At 49.6% G+C, this 23,548-nt stretch overlaps 1 protein-coding gene across 4 annotated transcripts in view; it reads left to right on the top strand.

Annotated features, from left to right (window-relative positions):
* Positions 1 to 23,548, top strand: part of btbd16 (BTB (POZ) domain containing 16) — a 193,668-nt gene that overhangs the window by 159,707 nt on the left and 10,413 nt on the right. For all 4 annotated transcript variants that reach the window (XM_072479309.1, XM_072479308.1, XM_072479306.1 and 1 more), the window contains one exon: positions 1,581 to 1,682. In XM_072479309.1, coding sequence (XP_072335410.1) covers positions 1,581 to 1,682 — 102 coding nt within the window. The remainder of the gene's footprint in view (positions 1 to 1,580; positions 1,683 to 23,548) is intronic.

The following is a 23,548-nucleotide window of genomic DNA, read 5'->3' as shown; positions in this document are numbered from 1 at the left end:
ATCACCATTACTTACTTCAAACAGGCTTGTAACAAACATCTTGGTCTACTCATTTGCATTTCTCTGAGTCTGAACTACAGCACTTCTCTGCCTCCATCTGCTCCTCCATTGGTGACAGAATCTTCAGCCATCAGGGCTTTTCCTTCTGGAATTCTCATCTTTAATACTTCCACCTTCCAATACTCTTGATTATGAATGATGGTTTTCTGATGCAGGAAGCTAGTGGGGTGACAGAGCGACAGGACTTGTTGGTCTCCTTTTCACGACCCCTGAAATCATGGCAACCATTTTCCTGCTATTGATCATTGAGTTAAAATCTGGCTTAATCATGAGAGCAATCATTTTCTTTCAAAAGGATGATGAGCAGACATCAGCCTGAACCACATTTTGGTTGCTTCTGGAAAATAGCCATAATGTGAAGAAGGAGTGGATAAAGTAACCTAGCAACTCATCAGCCTTGATGTTGATACTTGATCCATTTGAGAGCGATTATTGCATCTTTGATGTTAATGCAATATGGGATGCTGTACTGGTGCCCCATCTGCTAAATTAGTTGATATATCAAACAAATTGACCACTCAAAGTAAAAATTCTTCGTTCAGTAATATTGATATTAATATTGTCCATCATCTACAAGGCACAAGTCAGTAGTGTGTTGGAATACTCCCCGCTTGCCTGGATGAGTGCAGCTCCAACAACACTCAAGAACTATCCAGTGGAGTTTGCACATTCTCCCTGTGTCTGCGTGGGTCTCACCCCCATAAACCAAAAATGTGCAGGGTAGGTGGATTGGCCACGCTAAATTGCCCCTTAATTAGAAAAAAGTAATTTGGTATTCTAAATTTTTTAAAAAAGAACGATCCAGGGCAAAGCAACCCGCTTGCTAGGCACCCCTTCCACAAATATGCTCTCCATCCACCACTGATGAACAGTGGCAGCCGTGTGTACCATCTCCAAGATGCACTGCAGGAACTCACCAAGATACTTTAGACAGTATCTTCCAAACCCAGAACTGCTGCAATCTACAAGGGCAAAGGCGGCAGATACCTGGAAACACCACCAACTGGAGGTTCTCCTCCAAGTCACCCACCATCCTGACTTGGAAATATATTGTTGTTCCTTAACTGTTGCTGAGGCAAATTCCTAGCACTCCTTCCCTCACAGCGCCGTAGGTGTATCTACTCCACAGGACTGCAGCAGTGCAAGAAGGCAGCTCACCATCATCTTTTCAAGGGCAATTTGGGATGGCCTAGCCTGTGAAGTCCACATCCCGTATATCACTATAAATTTATTGACTGGAAATCAAACATTAAAACACATTTAGCACATTTGCAAACATTGTTAGAAACAGGCTGTTATTTGCAACTTCAGTTTCTGGTTCTCAAATTGAATGTAAGAATGTATGTTAAAATCTGGCTTTATCATGTGAGCATCAATGCTTGACAACAGCAATGACAAGGAATATCTGTAATTTTGTATACTGAAGTTGTCTATTCTTCATGTTTTTTTGCTGCTACTTGAAATAACTCAGATGGTTAAATATTCGGTATCAATTTGTTTTGGATCTTATCTGTACGCAGGAGCCATGGTACCATTCAGAAATGATTTCACACTGTGGATTTTATTTTGAACTTAAAGCTGTTCAAGAAAAAAAAGCCTCCAGTTATGGTTTTTTCATGCAGGTAAGGTAACAATCACATTTGTTTGGCCCACAAATCACTGGATTATGCTGTGTCCATTATGGCAAGTTTTTCTTTGAAAACATTGTTGTTATTAACATAGAATTTACAGTGCAGAAGGAGGCCATTCGGCCCATCGAGACTGCACCGGCTCTTGGAAAGAGCACCCTACCCAAGGTCAACACCTCCACCCTATCCCTATAACCCAGTAACCCCACCCAACACTAAGGGCAATTTCGGACACTAAGGGCAATTTATCATGGCCAATCCACCTAACCTGCACATCTTTGGACTGTGGGAGGAAACCGGAGCATCCGGAGGAAACCCACGCACACACGGGGAGGATGTGCAGACTCCGCACAGACAGTAACCCAAGCCGGAATCGAACCTGGGACCCTGGAGCTGTGAAGCAATTGTGCTTATCTTCAAATTAAATTCTAGATGGAAACTGCTCGAAAGGATGACTCTGTTCTGAGGCACCACCTGCTTGTAGTGAAACAAACTTAAGGGAACCATGGGCTGGATTCGCCAAAAATGGGGCTATGTCCCCACGCCGGCATAAAAACGCTAGTGTTTCACTCCAGAATTTCCTGAAAAAAAGAGTAATTCACTTTGTGGCGCACAAAGACTCCGTGAGACAAATAGAGTGAAGTCGATGAGGCTTTATTAAGCGTGTCTGTTCCCCAGCAGCCCGATAGTAAACTGGCCTGCGGGGGAAGGCACCGGCTTCTTATACTTCGCCTTCAGGGCGGAGTATGAGGTCAACGGCCAACCAGGACCCGGGATCTGTCAGCCAATGACATTAGGGCTTCCAGTCCCACATGACCCCCAATACATACTACCACACACTTACTTTCAGGGGTCTGGCAGGGACTCGGAGTGATTCTCGCAGCTTTAGCTGCGGATACGGATCCTGCACTTCCGGTTCCGAGTCCACGCATGTGCACGGCGGCAGCCTCCAACGGCTGTGCCGAATGCGATGGCAGACTCAGCTGGCGGACCTGGACCAACAAACAAGGTCCCACTGATCTGCCCCATGCCACTCTATCTGACCCGCCCGATTGCCGCCTCGGCCGCCCATAAGGCCCCCCACCCCCCCATGCTTGATATCTCCCCCCCCTCCCCCCCCCAACCAGGGCTGCCAGGACAAGAGTATCGGTGGGAGGGTCTCTGGCAATGGCCCAGCCGGATAATTCGCGTGCGAGCGGCGCCGGGCCCAATTCGAGCGTAAACGTCCATCCTCCGCCCCCGTGCCAGAAGCGATTCCGGCACGGGGCTGTGGAGAATCCAGCCCCATGTTTCCACTGCAATTTATAATACCAGATTACTTCTATCACAATTGCATTTTAGAATGATTGTCCAGCATTTGGAGAGGTGCAGCAGGCGTACATGATAAATTTATTAGATTAATATCTTTATCCAACCCAACTTCACAATATGGCCATGTTTCACAGCCACTTAAACTGAAGTTTAGCTCTGTGTCTGCTCATCAGTGCATTGAAAAGAAATTAGCATTTTTCACAAGGACTGGGGTACACCCTATGTGGACCCATGATAGTCATTCCAAGTTGGGCATTGGTCTACGGTGCAACCTGCTTAATTATATTGCAACATTTTTTTCCCAGATTAGAAATATGACTATTCGTGCTACTGAAGGGAAAGGTCCAGTCAGTACATCATTTTAGATATTTACTGTGTAGTTTTATTGGCCGTTAATAAGCAGAGAGCTGTGAATAATGTAAATATGCAATGTGGACTCTGCACTGCAAAAAATTAGCCACTGTTAGACAAGACTAGACAGCAGGAGAAATTTTACCCTCTGACCTTAGTGGATAAGTGAAATACTTCCAGCAAAAGTAATTGATCCTGTGGCAATTCGCTCATTTCAAGAGATGGAGATATCTGTTTATAGTTTCAATTCAAGCTTATGAGGAGGAGTGTTCATGAAACATTATACATAAGCTGCTGGGGCCATAGAGCTGTCATGTCATTGGAAAACAAATTTCCAAGGCCAATAAGGTGGGTTGTGAGGCTGGATAAATGTTCTGGAGTTTTGCTTGACTGCATTTGGACGAAGGAGGAACTTTTTGCAGAACCACGTCTGGTGCCTCTCTGAAGAAATCAGGTGTGCAGCACTGAAAGGCTTGTTTCCATGTTTCCTGAGGTTAAGAAAATGACTTGGTACTTTGGGTAGAGTATGTGACATAAATTTTCATTAGTTTTTTCCCTTATCCTAGCGTTATTCCTTTCTTTTTAGATTTAAAGTGCCCAATTATTTTTTTCCCAATTAAGGGGCAATTTAGTATAGCCAATCCACCTACCCTGCACATCTTTGGGTTATGGGGGTGAGAGCCATGCAGACACGGGGAGAACATGCAAACTCCATATGGACAGTAACCCAGGCTGGGATTGAACCCGGGTCCTCGGTGCCTTGAGGCAGCAGTGCTAACCACTGTGCCACCGTGCCACCCATCCTAGTGTCATTTGCAAGTGAATATCATCATTCGACTTAGGCAAAAGAAAAACTTGTAGGTAAAAATTGCAAAAAGCAAGGTTAGTTTTTAAACGAGTATGATTATTGAAAAAGGGGTAGAATTATTAATGCCTTTAATAAAACTTTGAAGAAGAATCTGTGGCATCAGGGCAGTCAGCCTAGGTCAAGAGAAACATCTTGCTCTGGAATTTCCTGGAGTAGATTTATGCAAAGCGAGAGAGGAAATTAAAACAATCACGATCACAGGAGAAATGGTACAAGTGTTAGGTGGATGTACCTTTACGAAATGGTTGTTTATCAAATAGCTGCAGTGATGTCAGTGTGTGGGTGGAGCTGGGTTGTCTGTCTTTCACTTTCGTTTTGTGCTGGCAGCTGCTGCAGTGTGTTTTTAGTTTCGTTTTTCAGAGTTGGAGAGCTACATTCCAAGCAAGCAGCTGTTTAATGATCTCTCACTCTACTAGCTAAAGAATATCTTCAGCTCATTGATGATTTCAAAGTAATATCTGTTTCTGTAGAGCATTTAACCTGCTGTCTTTATTTAAAAAGGGTTTAACTTATAGATGTTGTTTGGAAATTTATTAATGGTTAACTATAGAGTATTGTATCTGTGGGGTTACGTTTGTTGGTAGTTGATAACTGTTTACTGTGTGTTTATAAAATGTTAACTGGATTCATAGACTAAACATTGTTTCTGTTTTAAACATACTTTAGCTCTCTGTTGCATCACATCTGTAAAGTGGGCCCTTGTGCTCCCCATAATCAAAATCTATTAAAAGTTGTGGGTCAGATGAACTCCATGACATACTTTGGTGTTCTCTAAACCCTGGCCCATAATATATGGAAAACCATTGGAACAAAAGGCTGACAAGTCCCCTGGACCTGATGGCCTATATCTGAGAGTCTTAAAGGAAATGGCTGCAGGGATAGTGGATGCATGGATTATAATCTTCCAAAATTCTCTTGATTCTCAAAATGTTCCAGTGGAATGGAAAACTAAATGTAACACTACTATCCAAGAAAAGAGGGAGACAGAATTCAGCAAAGTGTAGGCTAGTTGGTTTGACATCTGTCATTGGGAAAATACTAGAATCCATTTGTAATATCCCACACAAGACCTATGGGGTGGGAATGCTTGTCTACCCTGTGCGCCCTGTGGAGTACGGGCTCCCCTGCTGGGGTGGTAAAGGGGGAGGGGGGTAGCCCAATTACCAAACGTATATAAGGGCGGCCTAAGGCACTGACAGAGAGGATTCTGGTAGGGGTCCACTGGGAAATGTACATATCACATTTGTAAATCAAACTTTGTTCTTATTTTCTCTCGGTGTGGACTTCCATGTCATTATTAAACTGGCGACAAGGAATAAACTGGTTTGCTTTTGATGCTGCGACCTGCTCGACTGAGCCACCTCCCCAATTTTCTGGACCCAGGTTTGGATTTCCTGGATTCTCCATGCCTCTGTTAAGGCGGTTAGATATATTTTACGCCGGCGTTGAAGACTGGAACCAATATGCTAAACGAGTATGTTATTTTAATATCATGGAGGATGGGCGCCTAATGGTCACACTGTTGACTGCCTGTGGATCGTATACGTTTGGGATGATCCAGAGTCTCATATAATAATCATAATAATCGCTTATTGTCACAAGTAGGCTTCAATGAAGTTACTGTGAAAAGCCCCTAGTTGCCACATTCTGGCGCCTGTTTGGGGAGGCCGGTACGGGAATTGAACCTGCGCTGCTGGCCTTGTTCTGCATTACAAGCCAGCTGTTTAGCCCACAAAGCTAAACCAGCCCCGAGGAGACAACATTAACATAGACGAGTACATTCGACCAGCTTGCTGCACCCATGAAACTTTAACCCAACTCTGTCGATAATCATTCAAAGATATCAGTTTAATGCAGCGGAGAGGACCACTGGTGAGTCCGTCACCGAGTTTGTGTCTCATCTACAGAAGATAAGCAAATTTTGTGAGTATGGAACTGTTTTGTCCAATATGCTCCACGGTCACTTGGTCTGTGATATTAATAACGTGGAAATTCAGAAAATAATTTCTGGGGGAAGACTCCCTAACTTTTCAGCAGACTCTGCGGATCTCTCGGTCCCAGAAGAGGCCAAAGAAAGCACGGAACGCAGCGCCCAAGAGATATAACGGATAGAGGTGAATGTTTTGGGGCATTACCCCTCATGTGGTATCTCCGCAGCCTGGACCGAATGCCGTGGTGAGTCTGGCTTCTGGGTGAAAGGCCAGCCGCTGAGATGCGCGCTGTCCTAGAACTTGCCTGAAGATGGTTCCAGCCGTGCGCTACATGGGGACGTCGGTCTGGGCATACCCACCAGCAGCAGGGTGGCCTGCCCTCCAGGCACCTTGGTCGAGGTAGGAGGCAGCCCCGGGACCGGTCCTTGCATCTGGATGACCCAGAAGAGGCCAAGGATGAGGCTAAGATGTAGCTGAGCTGTTTGGCAGAGTTCCGTGTGGCCCCTATTTGCGTTCCCTTACAAGTAAATGGTCATATGCTCAAAATGGAGCTGCATACGGGTGCAGCCGATTCTGTAGTGGTGCAGAGCACTTTCGATCTTATCAAACATCGGGTGCATGTCTCTGGCTGACATGGCGGCTCACTTGGCCTCTTGGTTTCGACAGGGAAATAATTGCAAATAATGGGGTCCACACTCACCGGTGGTTTATGGGCGCCAATCAGTGCACCTTCCCCTCATTGTTGTGTAAAGAGATGAGCCTATGAGGCCATGATTGGTTAAACAGTTGGATTGGCAGCATTTCCTCCAAATGGGGTCTGACAGGTTGTGTACGGTACTAAGCAAATTCCCGGACGTTTTCCAGCCGTATTTGGATACCGTTAAAAGGTCCGTGGCCAAAATCCAGGTGGACCCAAAGGCTCAGCCCTAATACTTTCGTGCCCGCCCAGTTTCCTAAGCTATAGTGGAGAAGATTGAAACCAAACATAGGCGTTTGGAACGTTTGGGCATCATTCGGCCTATACACTTCGCTGATTATCGATAGTCCGCATGATGAAGCCGGATAAGACAGCCCATCTCTACAGAAACTATCAGCGGGATTCTCCTTTCTGGGGACTAAGTCCCCACGCCGGTGGGAGAACCGGCGGGAACCACTCCGGCATCAACAGCCCCCAAAAATGTGGAATTCTCCGCACTTCTGGGAGCTAGGGGGACGGCGAGGGGTTGGCGCCGCTCCAGCCAGCGCCAAAGGGACTGCGCGAGTTTGCGCATGCGCCGAAGGGCCGGCGTGATCACACGCATGCGCGGAACTGCCGGCGTGGTTCCACGCATGTGCAGGCGGGACGGAGTATTTTGGCGCATGCGTGGGGGGTTCTCTTCTCCGCGCTGGCCATGGCGGAGCCCTACAGGAGCCGGTGCGGAAGGATGGAGTGCCCCCACGGCATAGGCCCGCCCCCAGATCGGTGGGCCCAGATCGCAGGCCAGGCCACCGTGGGGGGCCCCTCTGGGGTTGGATCCCCCCGCGCACCCCGAGGACCGCCCCAGCCGACTGACCTGCCAGGTCCAGACGCTGTGCTTTGCGGTTTACTTCGACAACGTGTTGTTCATAGAGGTCACGGAGCAAGAAAATTTGCAGAACCTTGAGGCGGTGTTGAAATGGTTTTCCGAATATGGGGTCCGGCTGCACCACGTGAAGTGCGTGTTTCACGCAAAAGAGGAGATAGAACTAGAATATCAGCTGGACCAGGATGGTCTATACCTGATCCCTGAGAAGATGCAATCAAAATTGCCCCTGCTCCGCGAGACGCCACAGTATTTCGCTCTTTCCTTGGATTAGTGAATTATTATGGGCACTTCATTCCGAATTTGGCTACTATCCTTGCCCCCTTCCACTTGCATTTGAAAAAGAGCCAGCCATGGTCTTGGGGCACAGCCCAAGATACAGCGTTTAGCAAGGTGAAGCAGCTGTTGTCTTCTTCTTGGGTGTTGACTCATTTTGACTCCTTGAAACTGTTGTATGTCACATCCGATGCTTCATCATCTGACATTGGAGCAGTTTTGGCCCATCGGTTGGTTGACAGACGTGACTGTCTCCTGGATGCTGGCTGTGACAGAGAGACAATATGTCCAGATCAAAAAAGAAGGTCTGGCGGTCGTATTTGGTGTAAAACAGTTCCATCAATACCTCTACGGTTGTCATTTTTTTATTGTCACCGATCACAAGCCTTTGCTTGGCTTCTTCTGTGAAGACAAGACGATCCCGCCAATAGCAGCTGCAAGGATTTGTTACTGGCCACTTTCAAATACTCTTTTGAACACCGCCCAGGGACCCAGATTGCGTTTTCAGATGTGTTGAGCTGTCTTCCCCTGCAGCTTGAATACGCAAGCACTCCTACGGCAGATAAAGTGATTGCTGTCCCAAACTCATGGACTCCTTGCCCGTCATTGCCTCGTGTGTTCGTGACTGGACATACACCAACCCTATACTTGCCAAGGTGCGTCACCTGCTGCTGTACGGTGGGCAGCATCGGCAGCTACCAGCAGCACTGAAGGCTTTCTCCTCAAATTTGTCCAAGGTGACCGTGGGGGGGAGGGGGGGCATCATCCTATGGGGCGCCAGGGTTGTTGTCCCAGCAAAAGGCCAGGCTGCCATGCTGAAGGACCTTCACATCGTTTCTTGTTGGGTGTTCTGGTTCACAAACAAGCCAACAATGCTGGAAGTGGTGTAACGCTATTTTATTAACTGTTCAACTATGCTAACATACTGTAAACGTGGGTACAAGCAATACCAGCTTAACTGTGGACCCTTTCCTATCACTAGCTATGGTAAGGCACTCAGCACTTGGTGAATGACTGTGATGCAGGCTGTGAGCTCTGTGCTCTGAGCTGGCTTCTGCTAGAATGAGCGAGAACTCTCCTGTCCCCTGTCTTTATAGTGCTTGTGCTCTCACTGGTGATTGGCTGCGGTGTTATGTACGCTGGTTCATCCTATTGCATGTCCATCAGTGTGTGTATGTGATTGCACCATAATGTACTGATGTATATTGTGACATCCCCCTTTTTTTACAAAGAACATGTGCCTATGTGAGAATAAATAATGTGTAATGAGTGTATCTGACCATGTGTGTGCAGTATTTACATAACTATGTACATGAGGCTAGTCTATATACACGGGAAGGTGCCTGGTGCAGAGAAAAGAAAAACAAGGTGTTACACCAACAACAAAACTAATAACGAATGCTATAAACAAACTAGTGAAATGCTGAAACAGGATGAAAGAACAAAGCATTGAGTCCAACATTGTAAGGCTCACAAATCAAGTCTCTGAGGTGGGCGAAGAATTCGGGTTGACCGCCTCAAGGTGGGTCAGGAGCCACCGGCTGAGGATCGGGCCGGGCCACGGCCAAGTGAGGAGGATGCAGAGTATCCGGAAGCTCTACAATGTCCAGGTCGGGGACAACAGGAGGGCGTGGCACCGGTGGAGGATCGTGTAGCCACCGGTGGAACCAGACGAAGGGCCTGCCGATTGCGGCGGCGAATGGAGCCATCAGGCAGACGAACCAGGAATGAGTGGGGAGCCACCAGCCGAAGAACCACAGCAGTCGCAGACCAGCCACCCTCCGGAAGATGGATTTGGACGTTATCACCTGGCGCCAGAGCAGGAAGATCAGTCGCTCGAACGTCATGCGCCGCTTTGTGCTGCGCGTGAGACTGTTGCATCCACTGAAGGACAGGAGCATGGTCGAGGTCTGGGACGTGAATGGAAGGTACAGTGGTCCTGGGGGTGCGACCCATCAGCAGCTGGGCTGGTGACAGGCCTGTGGACAGTGGAGCCGAGCGATAGGCCAGCAAGGCGAGGCAGAAGTCGGATCCTGCATCAGCAGCCTTGCAGAGGAGCCTCTTTATGATGTGGACGCCCTTTTCTGCTTTGCCATTTGACTGGGGGTGCAGGGGACTGGACGTCACGTGTACAAAGTTGTACCTGCTGGTGAAGTTAGACAATTCCTGGCTCGCGAAGCAGGGGCCATTGTCCAACATCACAGTGAGTGGGATGCCGTGACGAGCAAAGGTCTCTTTGCAGGCACGGATAACAGCCGATGACGTGATGTCGTGCAGGCGTACAACCTCGGGATAGCTGGAAAAATAATCAACTATGAGAACATAGTCCATGCCGAGCGCATGGAACAGGTCCACGCCTACCTTAGACCAAGGGGACGTGACCAACTCATGGAGCTGAAGGGTCTCCCATGGTTGGGCCGGCTGGAACCGCTGACAGGTGGGGCAATTGAGCACAGTGTTGGCAATGTCCTCATTTATGCCAGGCCAGTAGACAGCTTCAGGAGGTCGCCATCAGCGACTGCCAGATCGTCTCAAATATTATAGAACTGCAGGCATTGTCCCTTGAGCCATCCGTCAGTCATGTGGCACATCACACGTTGTAGCAGGGGGTCAGCCGCAGTCTCACAGCGAATGTGGGTTAGGCGTTGTGACCGGCAGATTGGCGGCGGTGAAGGCCACATGGGCGTTGACTTGGCAAACGAACCCCTCTGGGTCGGACAGAGTGGTGACTGCCCTGGACAGAGCGTCGGCTATGATCAGGCCCTTACCCGGTGTGTACACGAGCTCAAAATCGTATCTCCGGAGCTTGAGCAGAATGCATTGTAGGCGAGGGGTCATGTCATTGAGGTCTTTTTGGATGATGCCGACCAGCGGGCGATGGTCGGTCTCCACAGTGAACTGGGGAAGGCCAGACACGTAGTCTTGGAACTTGTCGACACCAGTCAACAGGCCTATGCACTCCTTCTCGATTTGCGCATAGCGCTGCTCTGTGGGGGTCATAGCCCATGACGCATAGGCAACAGGGGTCCATGACGAGGCGTCATCTCGTTGCAGGAGCACCGCCCCTATGCCAGATTGGCTTGCGTCCGTTGATATTTTCGTCTCCCTTGCAGGATCGAAAAACGGCAATACCGGGGCGGTGGTCAGCCTGACCTTGAGCTCCTCCCATTCACGCTGGTGGGCGGGAAGCCACTGGAAGTCCGTCATCTTCCTAACTAGGTTGCGGAGAGCCGTGGTGTGGGAAGCGAGGTTAGGGATGAACTTTCCTAGGGAGTTGATCATTCCTAAGAACCGGAGCACCGCCTTCTTATCCGCCGGCTTCTGCATGGCCGTGATGGCTGCCACCTTGTCCGCATCCGACCGCACACCCAACCGGGAGATGTAGTCTCCTAAAAACTTGAGTTCGGTCTGGCCAAAAGAACATTTGGCTCTGTTGAGGCGCAGGCCTTGGTCCCATATTCGCTTAAAAACGTGTTGGAGGCGACTGATATGCTCCTGCGGGGTGGTGGACCAGTTGATGATGTCGTCCACATAGAAGCGCACACCCTCAATGCCCTCCATCATCTGCTCCATGATGCGGTGGAACACTTCAGATGCTGATATGATTCCAAATGGCATTCTATTGTAGCAGTACCTGCCAAATGGGGTGTTGAAAGTACACAGCTTTCTGCTGGACTTGTCCAATTGAATCTGCCAGAAGCCCTTTGATGCATCCAGCTTGGTGAATATGTTGGCTAGAGCCATCTCGCACGTGATCTCCTCACGCTTGGGGATAGGGTAATGCTCCCGCATGATGTTACGATTTAAATCCTTCGGGTTGATACAGATCCGGAGCTGAAATGAAAATGAAATGAAAATCGCTTATTGTCACAAGTACGCTTCAATGAAGTTACTGTGAAAAGCCCCTAGTCGCCACATTCCGGCGCCTGTCGGCTCGCCGGAAGGCTTCTTGACGCACACCATGGAACTGACCCAGTTGGTTGGTTCCGTCACACTGGAAAGCACTCCTTGGTCCTGGAGGTCCTGCAGATGCTGCTTGAGGCGGTGCTTGAGGGGTGCTGGGACACTGCGCGGTGCATGAACCGCAGGCGTGGCATCCTGTTTGAGCAGGATTTTGTATGTGTAGGGAAGTGTGCCCATGCCTTCGAAGACATCTCGGTGTTGAGTGATGATGGCACTTATTTGCTCCCTGAAGTCCGCATCTTGGAAGTCAGACGTGTCCTCTGGAGAGAGGGAATGTACGTGCTGCACGAGGTTGAGCTTGCACGACTGTGCGCCTAGCAGGGAGTCCTTTGAGGAGCCCACGATCTCGAAGGGTAGGGTGATTTTTCGCAAGTTGTGCGTCACCTCAAGTTGGCATGACCCGTGGCGGGGATGACGTTATAGTTGATTATACCATTATAGTTGACCAGTTGGCAATTGGATGGAAGAATTGTTGGTTTGACCCCCAGGGTTTGAAATGCTGACCATGCGAGGAGATTGGCGGAAGTACTAGTGTCCAGATGGAATCTGATCTGGGATCGGTTGACTGTCAGGGTGGCACACCACTCGTCGTCCGGATCAATGCTGTGCACCAACAGCGGCTGGTGCTTTCGATTCGGGGACAGCCTGTTCTTGGTTATGACAGCGACTCAAAAAGGCTCCCTGTCCTCGGTGTCACTGGTCTGCATGAAGTCAGGATCGGACTCGGTGAAGGTGGGTTGGATTGCCCGAACATTCCTGCGAGGCTGGTTAAATCGTTGTGAGTTGGCAGGCTGGACTGCTCGACAGCAGGTAGCATAGTGGCCAAAACTGCCAGAGCGTAGGCACTGTCGCGATTTTGCAGGGCATTGCCACTTTAAGTGGGCCAAGCCACAGTTGCCGCACGTCATGATGTCAGTGCGTTCATTGCGCCACCCGCGCATGCGCGGTACGGTCTTGCATGGTGCGGGCCTGCGCATCATGTTCCTCCACGTCACCGTCCCCTCGTTTAGCGCGTACAAGCGCGGGAGGCCTCGGAAAGCGCACAAAATGGCTGCCCTCCTCCAGACTGCGGCCCGGGAGGTGTTCGATCGTTTGGACCCGTTCCGCCTCATGGGGCCCTTGCCACGCCGTTTCAGCTGCCTGTGTGTAGGAGTAGTGGCATTCTCATGAAGGACGCAGGTCTCGATGGCAGTCGCTAGGGTTAGTTGCTTAACTTTAAGGAGCTGCTGACGCAGGGTGTCCGATATGACCCCAAAACCAATCTGGTTGTGTATCATGGAGTGATTGCACGAGGATGTGGAGGTGTGTTAAATAGGATTGGAAAGGCTCGTCCTTACCCTGCAAGCGCTGCTGGAACAGGTACCTTTCGAAGCTTTCGTTGACTTCAACACTGAAGTTTGTGTCAAATTTGAGGAGCACCGTCTTGTACTTGGTCTTGTCCTCGTCGTCCGCGAATGTCAGGGAGTTAAAGATGTGGATGGCATGTTGCCCAGCCGTGGAGAGAAGAAGGGCTATCTTCCTGGTGTCCGATGCATTCCCCCTGTCCGTGGCCTCGAGGAAGAGCTGGAAGCGCTGTTTAAATATCTTCCAATTTACCCCGAGATTACCAGCGATGCGGAGCGGTGGCAGTGGGATGATATTCTCCATGCTGTAGGATGCCGGAATGCTGAGAAGTTGCAGGTAGGTCTCACAAGTGCTAGATTGCGGCCACTCCTTGTACCATGTCGTGTTGGGTGTTCTGGTTCACAAACAAACCAACAATGCTGGAAGTGGTGTAATGCTATTTTATTAACTGTTCAACTATGCTAACATACTGTAAACGTGGGTATAAGCAACACCAGCTTAACTGTGGACCCTTTCCTATCATTAGCTAAAGTAAGGCACTCAGCACATGGTGAATGTCTGTGATGCAGGCTGTGAGCTCTGTGCTCTGAGCTGGCTGCTGCTAGAATGAGCTGGAACTCTCCTGTCCCCTGTCTTTATAATGCTTGTGCTCTCACTGGTGATTGGCTGCGGTGTTATGTATGCTGGTTGGTCCTACTGCATGTCCATCAGTGTGTGTATGTGATTGCACCATAATGTACTGGTGTATATTAGGAAACATCGGACATCTCAGAGTCTCCAAATGAAGTTGTTGGCACCAAGCTACGTTTGGTGGTCGGAGTTGAACACCGAGATTGAGACGTTGGCCCAGCAGTGCTCCATCTGTCAAGAGCACCAGAAGCTCCCCGCGGCGGCACCCCTGCACCCTTGGGAGTGGCCAGGTGCCATTGGGCCCACGTGCATGCCGATTTTGTTGATCCCTTCTTGGGTTCGATGTTTCTCGCCCTGGTGCACACCCACTCAGAGTGACTGGAGGTCCACAAGGTGGCGACGGTCACCTTCCGGATGACCATCAAGTGGTTGCGCATTTCTTTTTCTGCCCACGGAATTCCGGAGGTTCTTAGTGACTAATAACGGTGCCTCTTTCCCGAGCTAATAGTTTTCGCTTTTGTAAAGAGCAGCAGGATTCACCATCCAATATTGAATGGTTTGGCAAAGTGGGCCATGCAGACGATAAAACGGGGGGGGGGGGGGGGGGGGGGGTGGTCAAGAAATAGACGTCCGGCTCAATGGCCACATGACTGGTAAGATTTTTATTCTCCTACACGACCATGCCACCAAGATTCGCAAGGGCATTGCCCAGTTCGACGTCGGCCTCTTTGCTGCTTCGCACCTGACGACGCGGTGTTCATTCGTAACTTCAACACTGGTGCTCACTGGTCGTCCGTCCAACAGGACCAGTCTCTTATCAAGTTCGTGTCCGGGGACGACTCATGAGGTGACACCTGGATGACATTCGCTCATGGCTGGTCCATCGCGAAGTGCCTCGGAAGAAGCCTGCCCTGGATCCTTCGGCTCCATTGCTGAATCAGCTTGCTGTGACACCTCCAGTCTCTCTCGTCGCCGAACATGCCCAATGTTGTGTTGTCTAACTCCGAGCCGGCACGGAGGAATAGAGTGCCCCCACGGCACAGGCCCACCCGCGGATCGGTGGGTTCCGATCGCGGACCATGCCACCATGGGGGCACCCCCCGGGGCCAGATCCCCCCCCCCCCCCGCTCCGCCGGGGGCCCTGAAGGCCGCCGGCGGAGCCAGGTCCCGCTGGTAAGTACCTGTCGTAACATACGCCGGCGGGACCCGCCGAAAACGGGCGGCCACTCGGCCCATCGCGCGCCGCGATTCCCGCCCCGGCCAAATCCATGGCGCCGGAGAATTCGGCAGCCGGCGGAGGCGGGGTTCATGCCGCCCCCCCCAGTGATTTGATCGGAGAATCCCGCCCCACAAGCTTATACATAAATCTAGTGCTGCCATCTAGTGGTTGTCTTAAACTATGATGTAGTTGTTAACTCTTTATATACCAGCATATATACATATCACTACACCTCCGGAAGGCAAGGCTTCAACATTAATGCCAACACCTTGGCCAGTAACTTGGCATCTACATTGAAGAAGATTCCTTATCCTTCGTCAGGGGCAGTGAGATGGACGCCTGCTCCAGTGTCTCTGGGAGGACACCCCATGCTGAAGAGTCCCTAAATATGCTCAGCAACAACAGGCTCAACTGATCCATAAACATCTTGTAAAATTCCACCGGGAACCCTTCCGGCCCCGGTGCCTTCCCTGCCGACATGTGCTTCAACGCTGCCTGAATCTCCTCCAGGCCCAATGGTATCTCCAGCTCCTCCCACAATTCCTCCCCCACCTTGGCAAACTCCAAACCCCCGGGAACTCTGCCATCCCTCATTCGGCCTCCAGTGGCTGTGACCTATACAGCCTGTCATGAAGGCCCTAAACACTCCATTCACCTTCTCCAGGGCAGAAACCATCCTACCCTCCAAATCCTGAACCTGAATAATCTCCCTGGCCATGTCCTGCCACCTTAAGTGGTGAGCCAAGAGGCAGCCGGCCTTCTCCCATACTCATACATTACCCCTTTCGCCTTCCGCTCTGTTGCACCGCTCTGTCCATGGTCAGCAAGTCAAACTGCATTTGCAGTTTTTTCCTGCATGCCAAAAGTTCTGGGTTGGGGTCCCACGCATACCTACGATCCACCCCTTGAATCTCATCCACCGGTTTCTGTCGCTCCTTCCTCGCCTCCCCGTCCATATGTGCCTTAAATGCGATGGTCTCTCCCCTGATCACCACCTTGAATGCCTCCCACAAAATCGAGGAGGAAACCTCCCCATTATCATTGTGTTCCACATACACCCATATAGCCCTCAAAACCCTGACACAGAACTCAAAGTCCGTTAGCAGCCCTATGTCTAACCGCCTCTCCCTACCGACCGACCTCCAACACCAGCTCCACCCAATGTGGGGCATGATCGGAAATGACCACCGCCGAGTCCTCAGCCTTCTTCATCTCTGCAAGGAGCCTCTGACTCAGAATAAAATAATCAATCCTCAAATATATCTTCTGTACCAAAGAAAAAAATGAGACCTCCTTCTCTCCAGGGTGCGTAATCCGCCACGGATCTGCCCCACCCATCTCCTCTATAAATGCAGACAAAACCTTCGCCATCCCAGCCGGAACCAATGATTTCGGCCTGGAGTGATCCATCTTCGGGTACAACACACAGTTCATATCACCCCTCCCAAAAGCAATTGGTGGGTGTCCAAAACCGACACTGTAGCCAGCAACTGTTTCATAAACATTACATTGTCCAGATTTGGGGTATATACATTCACTGGAACCACCAGCTTCCCCTCTAACGCCCCTACAACCATCACGTATCGTCTGTCCACCCTGATCAGCTATAACCCTCTCGGCCCGGAACAAAACTGTCTTATTATTTAGGATCGCCATCCCCTGGGCCCTACTATTAAAGTCCAAGTGGAATTCCTGACTCACCCAGGCTTTCCAAAGCTTAGTCTGGTCCCATATCCATCAGCGCTCAGACTCTTTAAAGGAGCAAAAACTCTTGCTCCCAGTTCCTAGGCCTTTCCAGGTCCTTCCCCGCGGGCCTCTCATGCTCTAGGTGACTAACCTTGTTGGGGTCTCTCGACAAGGCCTCCTCCAGGTCCTTCAGCATCTCCCCTTGTTCCTTCACAGCTTTGGCAATCTTGTCCAGCTGCTCCCAATCAGGCCCAATGCCTCCTTGATGGTGGCTTTAAATGACTCTTTAATATCTTTTCCTTGACACTCAAATTGGCCATCCATCTGCCTGCCAAACCTCTCTAACCCCAGCCAGTGTTTCAAACATGGTGGATGCGGCTGCCTCCACCATCTTTTCTCCCCCAGATTCCTTTATCTGACTACCAGCAAGGGTTTCTTTCCTTTCTCGACAAGGCTTTTGACATTCCTCAGTTGCCTTTCTGTTCTCCACACCAATCTACTGGGCTAGAACCCAAAATCTCCCGAAGAAACCAGGCATAGAGGATCAAAACACCTGGACCCTGACAGGAGCCACATTTTGTGCGGCTTGCTGTCACATGCCGTCACTGGAAGTCCAGAGACTGATTTTTATGCATTTTAATACACATTCATTGCATGCTCTGCTGTGAATTAGTATTCTTTTCTATGCTGTGAAAAAGACTGACTGAAGTTGTATAAATATATATATTTGGCTTTCATTATTGATGAATTTGATAAATTAATGTCTGTCCATGGAGGCTATGACCTGGCTGTTGTGTTATGCTGCTTCGGATAACACAGACTGCTACTTAACAAAAGGATGCTCCAGACTCTGAAATGAGTTCAATGTGTTTATTGAACTATTAACACATTTCTCAAATGAGTTTGACTCTCTGCTAATCTAACTGTAGTAACACAGTCTAACTGTACCAGCTTGCTCTAAGCCATGTGCTGGGTGTTATGCTGCTGATCAACCCTGTCTAACTCTCTAGATGTCTGTCTGTGGAAAGAGGCAGAGTGTGAGTGCCACATCCCTTTTCTAGTGTTTATGTCATGCCCCCTTGCGATAATGCCACCTCTGAGTGTCCTGACTGCCCATTGGTTGTGTCCTATTCTGAGTGTTCATTGGTTGCATGTTTGCACATCATGATATCTCCCCCTTTTTTGTTTAGATGTATATACTTGTGAATGTGTCTGTCTAATGTGACTGACTGCGGAATACAGAACAGAACAAATAAAACAAATGCTCGATTCCTTCGCACAATGGAGCCATCAGCCATACGTATGTTCTAAGCGCGGCCTGTCGAACAACGACAACTGGAGCAGACCACCCACCATCCGGTATCTTGATCCTGACCGTGTCTGCCGGGGATAGTACGTCCAGATCGGTGGCATGTGCGTCATAGCCCTGCTCTGGCTGTCGTGAAGCTGCTGCACCTTCTGCAGCACCGGGAGGTGATCAAGGTTGGGCAGGTGTATGGATGGAAGCGTCCGCAGATCCCTGGTCATCAGCAGTTGAGCTGGCGACATGTCAGTGGACAAGGGAGTCGCCCGGTACGCAAGTAGTGCAAGGTGTATGTTGGAAGCGGAGTCTGAGGCCTTGTGGATGATCTGCTTAACGCTGTGCATCCCTTTTTCGACTTTGCCATTGGACTGCGGATAGTGCGGACTGGAGGTGACATGCCTGAAATTGTAGCTCTTGGCAAACGGGACCATTCTCGACTGTGGAAGCACGGGCCATTGTCGCTCATGACGGTGTTCGGGATGCCATGCCGTGAGAATGTCTCTTTACACGCTTTGATGACGGTCCGTGAGGTGAGGTCTGGCAGCTTCAGCACCTCAGGATAGTTAAAAAAGTAATCGATGATTAAGATATAGTCGCGATCATTCGCGTGGAATAGGTAAATGCCAACCTTGGGCCACTGAGAGTTCTCTAGGTCATGTGGTTGGAGCGTCTCCTTGCTTTGCGATGGTTGGAACCTCTGACAGGTTTCGCAGTTCAGGACCATGTCTGTGATGTCCTGGTTGATGCCGGGCCAGTAGACAGCTTGCCGGGCCCTGCGTCTGCACGTTTCTACGCCCAGGTGTCCCTCATGAATCTGCCGCAGCACCATGCTCTGGGGACGTAGTGGGATGACTATCCTGTCCAGCTTGAGCAGGATGCCGTCGATCAGCGTCAAGTCGTCCTTGACTTTGTAGAATTGAGGGCATTGCGCTTTCTGCCAGCCATTGCTGAGGTTGTGGATGACTCACTGCAACAGGGGGTCTTTGGCCGTCTCTTCTCGGATGAGAACGATCTTCTCATCTGTTGCCGGGAGAGTGCTTGCACACAGTTGTACCTGCAATTCAATGTGCTGGATGATCTCCAGTGGTTCACTGGGTGAGTTGACGGAGCGGGACAGTGCACGGCGATGATGAGCTCCTTGCCAGGTGAGTACACAAAATTGAAATCATACCTCCGGAGTTTGAGCAGAATTCTCTGCAAACGTGGCGTCATGGCGTTCAGGTCGTTTTGGATGATGTGGACCAGACTCAACAGTAAATGTTGGCAAGCCGTAGACATAATCATGAAATTTGAGGGTGCCGGTGAGAAGACCTAAACACTCCTTCTCAATCTGCGCATATCTGGTCTCAGTGGGTGTCATTACCCATGCCACATATGCTACCATTACCCAGGATGACGTGTCGTCTCTTTGAAGCAACACCGCCCCAATGCCATCCTGACCAGCATCTTGGTCTCTCGGTCTGGGTCAAAGAATGCAAGGATGGGTGCAGTGGTGAGCTTGGCTTTCGGTGCTCCGCCTTCCACTTTCTTTACCCCGATGGTTTTATTTTTGTCTGTGTCTGGGCGCACACCGTGTTGCGAAATCTGATCACCCAGGAACTTCAGCGTGGATGTCCCAAAACAGCAGCTGGACCTGTTTAGCTTGAGGCCATGTTCATGTATGCGTCCGAATACTTTCTTGAGTCGCGGCACATGTTTCTCTGGGGTTGTGGGCCAGATTATGATATCGTCAAAGTAGACACAAACCCCTTCCATTCCCTCCATCATCTGTTCCATGATGCGATGGAAAATCTTTGATGCCAAGCTGATGCCAAATGGCATTCAGTTGTAGCAGAATCTGCCAAAAGGCGTGTTGAAGGTGCAGAGCCTTCTGCTGGATTCTTCAAGTTGAATTTGCCAAAATCCTTTGGATGCGTCCAATTTTGTGAAGACGCGCGCGTGTGCCATCTCACTCGTGATTTCTTCCCTCTTCGGGATGGGGTAATGTTCCCGCATAATGTTTTTGTTTAGATCCTTGGCGTCAATGCAAATGCGTAGGTCCCCCGAAGGATTCTTTACGCACACCATCGAACTGAACCAGTCGGTTGGTTCAGTGACCTTGGAGATGATGCCTTTTTGTTGTAGACTCGTGAGCTCTGCCTTCAGGCGCTCTCTCAGTGGAGCAGGGACACGTCGTGGTGCATGGACCACTGGCTTGGCACCAGGCCGCAGTAGAATCTTGTACTCGTACGGCAGCATGCCCAAATACATCTGGGTACTGGGTTAGGATGTCGTCGATGCTGGCCTGAAGATCCGAATGGGACGGCGTCGTGGTGTAGACCCTTTGAATGAGGTTCATTTGCTTGCAGGCGTGCGCACCTAGCAGGGACGCCCTGTCTGGTTTAACAATCTCGAAGCGTAAGCTTGCTTGTGTGTGTCGGCTGGACACCTGCAGATGGCAGGACCCCAGTGCCTTGATTGCGTTTCCATTGTAGTCCAGGAGTTTGCAGGCAGCTGGAAGGATTGTGGGGAGGCTTCTTGATTCTCTTGAAGTCCACCTGCAAAATCAGGTTGGAGGAGGCTCCTGTGTCCAATTTGAACTGGATGGGGCAGTATTTGACCGTCATCACTGCATGCCATTCGTTCTCAGAATCCACGGCCAGGATTGATTGGACTTGCGATGTGTCCGGTGTGGCGTATTCGCATTTTGTAATAATGCCCACTCGGAAAGTCATTCATCAGGTATTCATTATCTGGATCCGTCGCACTGCCTGGATCAGAGTTATGCATTCGGTGTTGCACACTTCGGATGCGCCGCTGTCAGAATTGGGAGCGCTGGCTCCTGACTGGTGGTGCAGATCTGCACAGGGCTGCATAGTGGTTTGGTTTCCCACAGTTTAAACAGCGTTTGCCACTTGTGTTAGAACATAGAACATAGAACATTACAGCGCAGTAATCGGCCCTCGATGTTGCGCCGACCTGTGAAACCACTCTAAAGCCCATCTACACTATTCCCTTATCGTCCATATGTCTATCCAATGACCATTTGAATGCCCTTAATGTTGGCGAGTCCACTACTGTTGCAGGCAGGGCATTCCATGCCCTTACTACTCTCTGAGTAAAGAACCTACCTCTGACATCTGTCCTATATCTATCTCCCCTCAATTTAAAGCTATGTCCCCTCGTGCTAGACATCACCATCCGAGGAAAAAGGCTCTCAGTGTCCACCCTATCCAATCCCCTGATCACCTTGTATGCCTCAATTAAGTCACCTCTTAACCTTCTTCTCTCTAATAAAAACAGCCTCAAGTCCCTCAGCCTTTCCTCATAAGATCTTCCCTCCATACCAGGCAACATTCTGGTAAATTACCTCTGCACCCTTTCCAATGCTTCCACATCCTTCCTATACTGCGGCGACCAGAATTGCACGCAATACTCCAAATGCAGCCGCACCAGAGTTTTGTACAGCTGCAACATGACCTCATGGCTCCGAAACTCAATCCCTCTACCAATAAAAGCTAACACACCGTACGCCTTCTTAACAACCCTCTCAACTTGTGTTGTGTTGGGTGCTCTGCTACACAGGCGAAACAACACGGTTGCGGATGGTACAACTCAGTTTTACTACTAACAGTATTTACAATGGTAAACTGGTTACTGTGGTTCGAGCATAACCCTTGAATCTGTGGACCTATCCCTAACACTATCTTGGAGTTGCACTCAGCACATGGTGGTTTTCTGAGTGTCTTGTTGTGAGCTCTGTGCTCTGAGCTGTCTCCTGCTGGAATGGACGGGAAGTGTCGTGTTCCCCGTTTTATAGTGTGTATGCTCTTGCCTGTGATTGGCTGTGGTGTTGTGTGTGTATTGATTGGTCCATTGATCTGTCCATCAGTATGTGTGTATGTTTACATCATGATGTTTACCTGAATATCATGACAACTTGCAGGGCAGTTTTTTTTTAAATGGGCGGTGCCGCAGTTTGCACACGTCATGACGTCGGCGTCATGATGCTCAGTGCGTCATTGTGCATGCGTGGTGCGGTTCTCGGATGTCTGCACCGTGCAGTGCAGTTTTCGGCAGCTTTGTGTTCCCAATCGCATTGCGCATGCGTCGGGCCCCGGGAAGAGCGCGCGAAATGGCCGCTTTCGTCAATGTGGAGGCGCTGCATCCGGGAGATGGCCTGAACACTCTCCACCTCTTGGGAGGCTTGTTTTTCATTTTCTGCCGTTTTGTACTGTGAGTAGCGATTTTTAGAGTGCTCATGCACAGTACACGTTTCAATCGCGACTGGCAGGGTCATGTGCTTGATTTCCAACAATTGCTCTCGCAGAGCATCAGCGTGGACTCCAAAAAAGATTTGGCCTCTGATCATGGAGTCAGTGATATCATCGAAATTGCAGGATTGCGCTAGCAGTCTAAGGTTAGTTAGCTAGGAGTTGAAGGATTCATCTTTACCTTGCATCCTCTGCTTGAAGATGTAGTGCTCGAAAATTTTGTTGGTGTCCACCTCGCAGTGGCCGTCGATTTTGTCCAGGATAGTTTGGTACTTCGTTTTGTCCTGCCCTTCGGAAAAGTGAAATGAATTGAAGATCTCTTTCGCATGGTCACCCGCAGTGGTGAGTAGAAGATCTATCTTCCGAGCATCGGTCGCGCCATTGAGGTTGGATGCTTCCACGTATAGTTGAAATTTCTGCTTGAATGATCGCCAGTTGGCACTAAGATTGCTGGTGGTCCTGAGCTGATGAGGAGCCTGAATCTTGTCCATTGTGCCTGAATTCAGTAGCTGGTTGTCACGGATCTTGCTGAGTTGAACTAAATAGATTGAACAGTTACTCCAGGTATCATGTTGCGTTATGCTGCTTCGGATAACACAGGCTGCTACTTGATGCTGTCTTAACTAAAGCATGCTCCAGACTCTAAAATAAGTTCAACGTGTTTATTGAACTATCAACACAGTTCTCAAATGAGTTTGACCCTCTGCTAATCTAACTGCAGTAACTCAGTCTAACTGAACGAGCTTGCTCTAAGCCACGTGCTGGGGTGTGATACTGCTGATCAACCCTGTCTAACTCTCTAGATGTCTGTCTGTGGAAAGAGGCAGGGTGTGAGTGCCTCATCCCTTTTATAGTGTTTATGTCATGCCCCCTTGTGGTGATGCCACCTCTGAGAGTCCTGACTGCCCATTGGTTGTGTCCTAGTCTAAGTGTTCATTGGTTGCATGTTTGCATATCCAACCGCCTCGTCCCACCACCAAGTCGGGCACGATGAGGCTGTTGAATCACGCCTTATTCTCAGAAACTCAACTTTAACAGAGGTATTCATGATAATTAGATTGCACAAAAAAATCTTGTCAAATTGAATTTGTAAGAAAGCCTAATTCTGCTTTTTCACATCAAAGTTAGTCAAACTTTAGTTTTAAATTGGTGTGCCAGTACCC

Source organism: Scyliorhinus torazame, chromosome 16, assembly GCF_047496885.1.
Source record: "Scyliorhinus torazame isolate Kashiwa2021f chromosome 16, sScyTor2.1, whole genome shotgun sequence".
Classification (NCBI taxonomy): Eukaryota; Metazoa; Chordata; class Chondrichthyes; order Carcharhiniformes; family Scyliorhinidae; genus Scyliorhinus; species Scyliorhinus torazame.
The sequence above is the reverse complement of the archived record's forward strand: the minus strand, read 5'-3'. Positions and strand labels throughout refer to the sequence as shown.